At 42.2% G+C, this 9,370-nt stretch overlaps 1 protein-coding gene across 1 annotated transcript in view; it reads left to right on the top strand.

The window, feature by feature from the left end:
* The first annotated feature begins 320 nt into the window (after positions 1-320).
* The window catches only part of LOC141102910 (matrix metalloproteinase-9-like), a 79,266-nt gene continuing 70,216 nt past the window's right edge, over positions 321-9,370 (top strand). Inside the window, exon 1 of the mRNA XM_073591951.1 lies at positions 321-707. Coding sequence (XP_073448052.1) covers positions 638-707 — 70 coding nt within the window. The 5' untranslated portion in view covers positions 321-637. The remainder of the gene's footprint in view (positions 708-9,370) is intronic.

Genomic DNA, 9,370 nt, shown 5'->3' with positions numbered 1-9,370 from the left:
TCCTTGATGGTCTATCTGTGCAAATTCATCCTTGTTTGTACTGTAACTCCTGTCCTGTTTCGCCAATGTTAGATTTTTTGCTTTGGATGAGGTACACAACATTACTAGAGGTACAGCTGTATGATCCCGGAATATTGAAGGTCCCTTTTGTGTGTGACACTTTTAGATGGATTGATTTGGTTGCACAGTTTGTGTTTTCTTATTGCAGGGTTTGCTTCCTTTATTTGTGACTTCACAATCAGAATGATGTAACCTGCTGACTAGTTTATGTCTGAGGTTGGTTGGTTGTCTGAAAGCCAGTATTGGGGGTTGTTGGGATATTTCTTTCAGAGTTTCATCCTCTGTTATGATGGGTTGTAAATCTTTGATTATCTTTCTTATCCCTTCTAGTGCTGGATTGTATGTGGTTACTAGAGGTTCTTTTAATTGAAATGCAGAATTTTGGCCTTAGAATGTGTCTGGGAAACATGCTGAGCTTGCTATTCTAGTGCAATGTCATATAGATAAAATAAGTAACATATTAAAAGTCACCAAACATTGCAAATTCTTCCATGGAAAATTGTGAAGCAACCCCTATGCTATGATAATATAAAGAAGACGATGAAGACCCCAGGAGCATTGCAGACCAACAGACAAGATGAACCGTTACTTTGGACTTGCACTGCTCCTCTGTTACGGATGGAGTCAGTCCCAAGCAGTCAACTCAAGTGAGTGTTACAACATTTATATGTTCTTATTTGTGTTGTTAATGTTTATAAGACCAGAGTTCCACTTGTTTATAGGACAGAATGGATTCTAAAGTCAACATTTTTTTTTTTTTTGGATGGAGAGAATGTAAGAATTTTTGAATGGAGTAAGAATTGTTTAAAACACTTGCCTATTTTTTTGCTACCTGTGTCACATTCAAGAGATTCCTTTTACTTCCGTTGTCACCAAAACAGGTGTCCCCTTTGAATGATTTTGGTGACTCATAATTTTGGGTGACATTGGGAAGTGTATTTTAAAATTAAAACCTAGAAAGTGATTGGGTGTGTTTTCTCTGGGACCTTCTAAGCAGCAAAGCAGTAGCAGGATGATAGTTGACAGTATGGATGAGCTTAGGAGTGTCCAGATCCTATTCTGAACCCACCTGAGTGATCCTGTCAGGAAGCTGATTTGATCAATCATAAGACCCTGAAACTGAGCTGCAGCACGGTGGCCAAGACCATATAGTGGTTTAACAGGACAGGTTCCACTCAGAACAGGCCTCGCCATGGTCGGCCAAAGAAGTTGAGTGCATGTGCTCAGCGTCATATCCAGAGGTTGTCTTTGGGAAATAGACGTATGAGTGCTGCCAGCAATGCTGCAGAGGTTGAAGGGGTGGGGGGTCAGCCTGTCAGTGCTCAGACCATACGCTGCACACTGCATCAAATTGGTCTGCATGGCTGTCATCCCAGAAGGAAGACTCTTCTAAAGATGATGCACAAGAAAGCCTGCAAACAGTTTGCTGAAGACAAGCAGACTAAGGACATGGATTACTGGAACCATGTGCTGTGGTCTGATGAGACCAAGATAAACTTATTTGGTTCAGATGGTGTCAAGCGTGTGTGGCAGCAACCAGGTGAGGAGTACAAAGACAAGTGTGTCTTGCCTACAGTCAAGCATGGTGGTGGGAGTGTCATGGTCTGGGGCTGTATGAGTGCTGCCGGAACTGGAGAGCTACAATTCATTGAGGGAACCATGAATGCCAACATGTACTGTGACATACTGAAGCAGAGCATGATCCCCTCCCTTCAGAGCATTATTTTAACATGATAATGACTCCAAACACACCTCCAAGATGACCACTGCCTTGCTAAAGAAGCTGAGGGTAAAGGTGATGGACTGGCCAAGCATGTCTTCAGACCTAAACCCTATTGAGCATCTGTGAGGCATCCTCAAGTGGAAGGTGGAGGAGCGCAAGGTCTCTAACATCCACCAGCTCCGTGATGTCGTCATGAAGGAGTGGAAGAGGACTCCAGTGGCAACCTGTGAAGCTCCGGGGAACTCCATGCCCAAGAGGGTTAAGGCAGTGCTGGAAAATAATGGTAGCCACACAAAATATTGACACTTTGTGCCCAATTTGGACATTTTTACTTGCACATACTCACTTTTGCTGACAGGGGTTTAGACATTAATGGTTGTGTGTCGAGTTATTTTGAGGGGACAGAAAATTTACACTGTTATACAAGATATACACCGCTGGTGTAGGTAGCACCGTACTGCTGTACTCTTGTCTGCAGCCTGATCAACTTACAGAGCGATCCCAGTGAGAAGCAGTCTGTGAGTGCAGTAACTCTATTTGTATTATAGTATCAAATGAACTTTTAAACCTCTGCGCAATGGATACTTTTATCTTTCTCCACATGTCTGGAATATGAGAGGAACAGAGAATAATGCTGAAGAAGAATGATAAGCAGTTAAAAGTAACATCTTTCTTTGACACTTTTATCTTTTTGTTTTACTTTGTCAGTGTTAATTGACACTGATCTGTGTGATTACACAACACTTGTCAAAACTGTTTAAACCTCACAGGAAGGATTTTTAGGTTTAAGGAAGGATTTTTATATATTAATTTGCACATTATCATTTATGTGTGTAGAAACTTTATTAAGCACCATATATGTAACCATACATTTTTACATATTTTTTTTATGTAATTAGATTGCATTTAATGTATTTATTATAAGGAGTTTCCAGCTGGTTTAAACATAGGTACATTTGAAGAAAGCTTATCACTGTGCATTTTTTTAGAGCACATTTATTCCAATGGTGGGATTAGTCTAATTTATTTATTTATTTAATTATGCAGTAAGTATTTTTGGAAGCATATCTTATTTTATTTATTATTATTTTTACTGCTATCGCTTCTGTGGAAATTTTAGGAGATTATTAGGAGCCTATATATTCTTATGCTTTATTTATATGGGAATATGAGGATAATATTAGCGCAACTGACCATTCTTACTATTTATTGATCATATTATTGATTTTAGTTGCAGCTTTATTATTTGGTCATCTCATATTAACCATTTTTGATCTTACCAGTATTTAAATTATTAACCACGTCAGCGCTTGAGTTTTTTCTTTTATATTTGATATATACAGTATATATATAAAATATGCAGGTAAAGATATATAGACATATATTAAGCAATATTAAAACTGCTGCTCCCCACCAAACAGAATTTTTTTTTTTGTTTTATGTATGTTTCCCAAGGGCATTGCCCAGCCCCTTATGTAATTTTGTTTTACTATCCTTTTCCTATTAGCCTTCAAAATGACCATTACTGCTTCGTAATATTCAGATCCCATTGACTTGACTTCAATGGGGTTAGGACTCGAACATCAGTAAAATTTGTGAACCTCCACCAAACTGAAGCCAGGTACATTCAACTCAACAACTTTCTGTGACTGTATCTACAGTGCCTTGAAAATGTATTCATACCACCTGAAATTTCCACATTTTGCCATGCTGCCACAACCAAAAATGGAAATGTATTTTATTGGGATTTTATGTGATAGACCAACACGAAGTGGGACATAATCATGAAGAGGAAGGAAAATAATAAATGATTTTCAACATTTTTTACAATTAAATATCTGAAAAGTGTGGCGTTCATTTGTATTCATCACCCCTGAGTCAATACTTTGTAGAACCACCTTTTGCTGCAATTACAGCTGCAAGCCTTTTTGGGGATGTCTCTTATGGAAGAGCCCTGGGGCCATCATAAAAAAAAAAAAAAAACAGAATTCTGACTTTGAAACTCAGAATTCTGAGATTGAAATTCAGAATTGTAAGTTTAAAAAAAAATTTTCTACAGAATTCTGAGATTAAAAGTCAGAATTCTGAGATTAAAAGTCAGAATTCTGAGTTTCAAAGTCAGAATTCTGAGATTAAAAGTCAGAATTCTGAGTTTCTTCTGCCCTGTATATGGATATGTAAATCTATCTTAGTTACAGCACGCAGTATAGGGAAGCAGGCAGTGCTGGATTGGTTCCTCTGCTGTCTTATCCTTCTCTGTCATCTGCTCCAACATAAAGAGCCATGCTGAAAACATGTGCATTGTGTGTGAGTGGGGGGGGGGACACAGCTTCCATAGATAACAGAACACAATGGCCAGCACAGCTCTGCACCCCAACTTGTAGGAAACATTGCACTTTTGCCCCTACATGAGGGAATTGTGAATGGCTAGAAAGCAGCAGGACAATGTGTGTCTATGGTCATAACGGATTGATCATAGCAATTACTTGTCTGGACTATAAGAGGTGTTTCACATACAATTAACCTCATATTAAACATTAGAGAAGCAGACTTATATTGGTGAAGTTGTGGGTTCTAGTCCAGGTAAGGGCATTTTTTTTATACATATATATTTTAAAATATGAGATAGTGAGAGCTTAAATTGTATTTTATCAATATATCCAAAATTGATTTCAAGGTATATTAAAGGGGTTGTAAAGGTAAATTTTTTCTTTTTTTAAAAATAACAAACAAGTTATACTTACCTTCACTGTGCAGCTCGTTCTGCACAGAGTGGCCCCGAACCTGGTCTTCTGGGGTCCCTCGGCGGCTGTTTCAGCTCCTCCCCGCAAGCATTAACCACCTTAATGCGAGCTCCCTCGCATGGTGGTGAGTGCTTGTGGGCGCGCTCCCGTGATACAGCCGGAGGCTATAGCCGCTCGCTGTATCACTCGGCCCTGCCCCCCGGCGCGCCGCATCATCGGATGTGATTGACAGCAGCGCGAGCCAATGGCTGCGCTGCTTTCAATCCATCCACTGCAGCCAATCAGCGACCAGGCTGAGCTGCAATGGAGATGACGAGAACGAGCAGCGAAGATTCGAAGCGTCAGGTAAGTAAAACGGGGGGGCTGGGGGCGGCGGTATTGTCAAAAGTTTTTTCACCTTAATGCATAGAATGCATTAAGGTGAAAATTTTTTTACCTTTACAACCCCTTTAACAAAGACACACTGATATATTGAGCACACAAAGTTCTAGTATATGCTGGCTACTATAAATTAGAGAGTAGAGATTTCAAAGAAAAAACTGTGTATATATTATTAGGGTGATCAGATGGGATCATTAGGGTGTCATCTTCAGTTTCCCCTGGGGCAGTTCACAATTTCAGGAGACTGGTCATAACGAATCGATCATAAATCACTTATCTGGATTAATACAGTTGTTTCACAGAGAATTAACCTCATATTAAACATAGAAAGCAACAATTAGGAACCCTTAAGTGATAGTATAGTGGGTAGAGTAATGGGCTTATAGTGTTGAAAGCCTTTGTTCTTATCCAGTTCAGAGCACGTTTTTAATTATATATATATATTTTCAATATATTGATTTTATATTAAACATATTTTAAACTATGAGTTAGTGAGGACTTAAATTGTATTTTATTGATATATCCAAATTGATTTCAAGGCATATTAACAAAGACATATTGATAAAATGGTTGTATAAGCTGACCACTATAAATTAGAGAGTAGGGATTTTTTACAAATCTGTGTATATATTGGGATGATTTTGGTGACATGGGGCCAGTTCTCAATTTCAGGAGATTGTCCCTGGAAGCTGCATGATAACCATCATATCTTATAACTAGGGTTGTCCCGATACCACTTTTTTAAGACCGAGTACAAGTACCGATACTTTTTTTAAAGTACTCGCCGATACCGATACTTTTTTTTAATGTCATGTGACAGTTTTCACACCACAATACTGCTAATGAGGCTGCACTGATGGGGCATTGAGGTGGCACTAATAGGCTGCACTGATGAGGAGGCACTAATATGTAGCACTGATAGGATTGGGTGGCACTGATGAGGCAGCACTGATGGGGAGGCCCTAATATGCAGCACTGCTGGGGACTGATAGGATTACTTGGCACTGATATGCAGCACTGATGAGCACTGAAAGGTGGCACTGATTAAGCAGCACTGATAGGTGGCACTTACTTATGGGCACTGATAGGTGGCATGCACTGATGGATGGGCACTGATGGGTGACACTGACTGTCTGGCACTGATAGATACCACTGAGAGGTGGCACTGATTATGCAGCACTGATTAGCACTGATGGGTGGCACACACTGATGGCTGGGCACTGATAGGTAGCACGCACTAAGGGGCACTGATACATGGCATGCACTGATGGCTGTCAATGACTGAGGTGCACTGATAGATGGCATGGCACTGATGGGCAGTGCACTAATAGGTGGCACTGATTATGCAGCACCAATGAGCACTGATAGGTGGCACTGATTATGCAGCACTGATAGGTGACACATACTGTTGGCTGGGCAGTGGCACTGAAAGGTGGCATGCACTGATAGGTGGAACGCACTAATGGGCACTGATATGTGGCATGCACTGATGGCTGGCACAGACTGAGGTGCACTGATAGATGGCACTGATGAGCAGTGCACTAATAGGTGGCACTGATATGCAGCACCAATGAGCACTGATAGGTGGCACACACTGTTAGCTGGGCAGTGGCACTGAAAGGTGGCACTGACTGATGGGCACTGATAGGTGGCATGCACTGATAGGTGAAATGCACTGATAGTTGGCACACACTAATGGGCACTGATATGTGGCACACACTAATGGGCACTAATAGGTGGCACGCACTAATGGCTGGCACTAATAGATGGCGCTGACTGAGCACTAATAGGTGGCACTGATGAGCACGGATAGGTGACACGCACTGATAGGTGGCACGCACTGATATGTGGCAAGCACTGATAGGTGGCACACACACTGATGGCTGGTATTGACTGATGGCTGGCAGTGGCACTGGCTGGATGGGCACTGATGAGCACTGATTGATGGCTGGCAGTGGCACGTATGGGCATGAGAGCATTTACTCTTTTCTATGCTGCCTCTGTGACGCCCATCTTGGTACACCTTGCACTTGGCCTCAATAAAGCAGCAGCAGGCATCTTGTTATACCCAGCCTGAACTATATGGGCTGGGTGTAACAAGATGTCCGCTGCTGGCAGGGTGTACCAAGATGGGCGTCGGGATTTCTAAGCAGTGAGCACTGACAACAGTGTAACGGCAACACAGAGCGTCACATGAACTTCCATTACTGAATGTGACTGCTCCGTTTGCCGAGCCCTGCACTCTGCACTACCTGGCCTGCTTGATTACACGGAGGACTCGCTCTTCGCTCAGCTCTCTGCTCCGCCCACTGACTCCGCCTCTGACTCCGCCGCTGACTCTGCCCGCCGAGTTCCTGTCTCCCATTACAAGGTATCGGCTAAGGCATCGGGAGCATTTGTGCAAGTACAAGTACTTGTGCAAATGCTCGGTATCGGTCCCGATACTGATACTAGTATCGGTATTGGGACATCCCTACTTATAACTCAACCACAGATGCAGGGCCATTTTTTTCCATGCATTAACACCACCGATGCAGGGTCATTTTTTCCATCCAATGACACCACCGATGCAGGGTCATTTTTTCCATCCAATGACACTACTGATGCAGGGTAATTTTTCTTCTTCACTACTGTTAGCCCCTTATGTGTGCTCCAGTTTTAAACTCTAAGACCCCTTTCACACCGAGCCGCCTATAGCGTCCGCGGTAAAACGCAGCTATTTTTATCGGCGTTTTACCGTCGGATTAGCGGCGCATTTCGGCCGCTAGCGGGGCGCTTTTACCCCTCGCTAGCGGCAGAGAAAGGGTTAAAACCGCCCGCACTGCGCCGCAATAGCAGCGTTTTTCTGGTGGTATCCCAGCGCTGCCCCATTGATTTCAATGGGGAGCAGCGGTGGAGGAGCAGTAAACACACCGCTCCTTCACCGCTCCAAAGAAGCTGCTGGCAGGACTTTTTTTCCCGTCCTGTCAGCGCAGCGCTCCAGTGTGAAAGCCCTCGGGTAGAGTAATGTGAAGCCCTCGGGAAGAGTAATGTGAAGTCCTCGGGTAGAGTAATGTGAAGCCCTCGGGTAGAGTAATGTGAAGCCCTCGGGTAGAGTAATGTGAAGTCCCCGGGTAGAGTAATGTGAAGCCCTCGGGTAGAGTAATGTGAAGTCCTCGGGTAGAGTAATGTGAAGCCCTCGGGTAGAGTAATGTGAAGTCCTCGGGTAGAGTAATGTGAAAGTCCTCGGGTAGAGTAATGTGAAGTCCTCGGGTAGAGTAATGTGAAGCCCTCGGGTAGAGTAATGTGAAGTCCTCGGGTAGAGTAATGTGAAGCCCTCGGGTAGAGTAATGTGAAACCCTCGATAAAAAAAGGGGGAGAGGCCGGAGGCCAAGTGCGACTTTTAATGAGGCAGCAGACAGGTTGGAGTAAGATAAAAAATGTGTACAAGTTTATTGGTGAAGAATTCTGGATATACAACACATGTAAAGGGTTACGTGTGCATGCGCACAGACCATAGCCTACAGGAATGCATGTGTAGACAAACCATCAAAAAAAGTGTGTATAACCATATATAACTGTTGAAAATTTATACACTGTACAATAAATACATAAATATATGCTAAAGGAGCACAAAACACATGATGTAAGAGGTGAGTATAAAAAATAAAAAAATAAAAAATAAAATAATGAGGTACATCCAAAAATTGATCAATGTCAGATCCTATTAAAAGCCCAGTGGCTGCATCCTTGGTGTCCGACGCGTTTCTGTGAATACACTTCTTCAGGGGCGGATGCTACAGGATTTCTAAAATTACAAAGTATGAAGCCATCAAAAAATGAAATAAATGCAACCAGAAAGGACAATATGTCAATTTCTGGGTACTCACGATGTAACCAGACTGTGGTACAGGGCAAGGACTGGGCAAGGAATGCCATGTACCACAGCCTGGTTACATCGTGAGTACCCAGAAATTGACATATTGTCCTTTCTGGTAGACATGTGCATTCGTTTTTCGTCCGAATGCATTTTCATCCGAATTTCAGGTATTTTCGTTATCAAGCGCAGATTCCGAAAAACGAATGATCCGACATAAGCAAATGCTTTATTATTTTAGGAGATTCGACATGACGCTAACAATAACAATTTGTGTCTATCGAACCTGTGGTCGAATGTGCCTAACCTTAACTCTATAGTCTATCCACCATAGTAGTCCAAGATTATTCGAAAAGATTCGACATAGAGAGAAGATTCGACATAGAGAGAGAAGATTCGACGTAGAGAGAAAAATTAAGTAAAATAAAAATAATGATGATGATGGTTATTGGCCAATTGTAATCAAAGAGGAGGGGCAGTAAAATAGCTAGAACCGCATGTACAGCCAACTTAGTTTCACTTACGATTTGCTAGCAGAGAGAGACAGACACGCTGATTCATTTCAGAACAGTCAATCTTAGCTGGTCCGTTTGAATTCATTGTCAC

This window comes from Aquarana catesbeiana, linkage group LG07, assembly GCF_042186555.1.
Source record: "Aquarana catesbeiana isolate 2022-GZ linkage group LG07, ASM4218655v1, whole genome shotgun sequence".
Lineage (NCBI taxonomy): Eukaryota > Metazoa > Chordata > Amphibia > Anura > Ranidae > Aquarana > Aquarana catesbeiana.
This window is presented reverse-complemented; position numbering and strand designations above follow the sequence as displayed.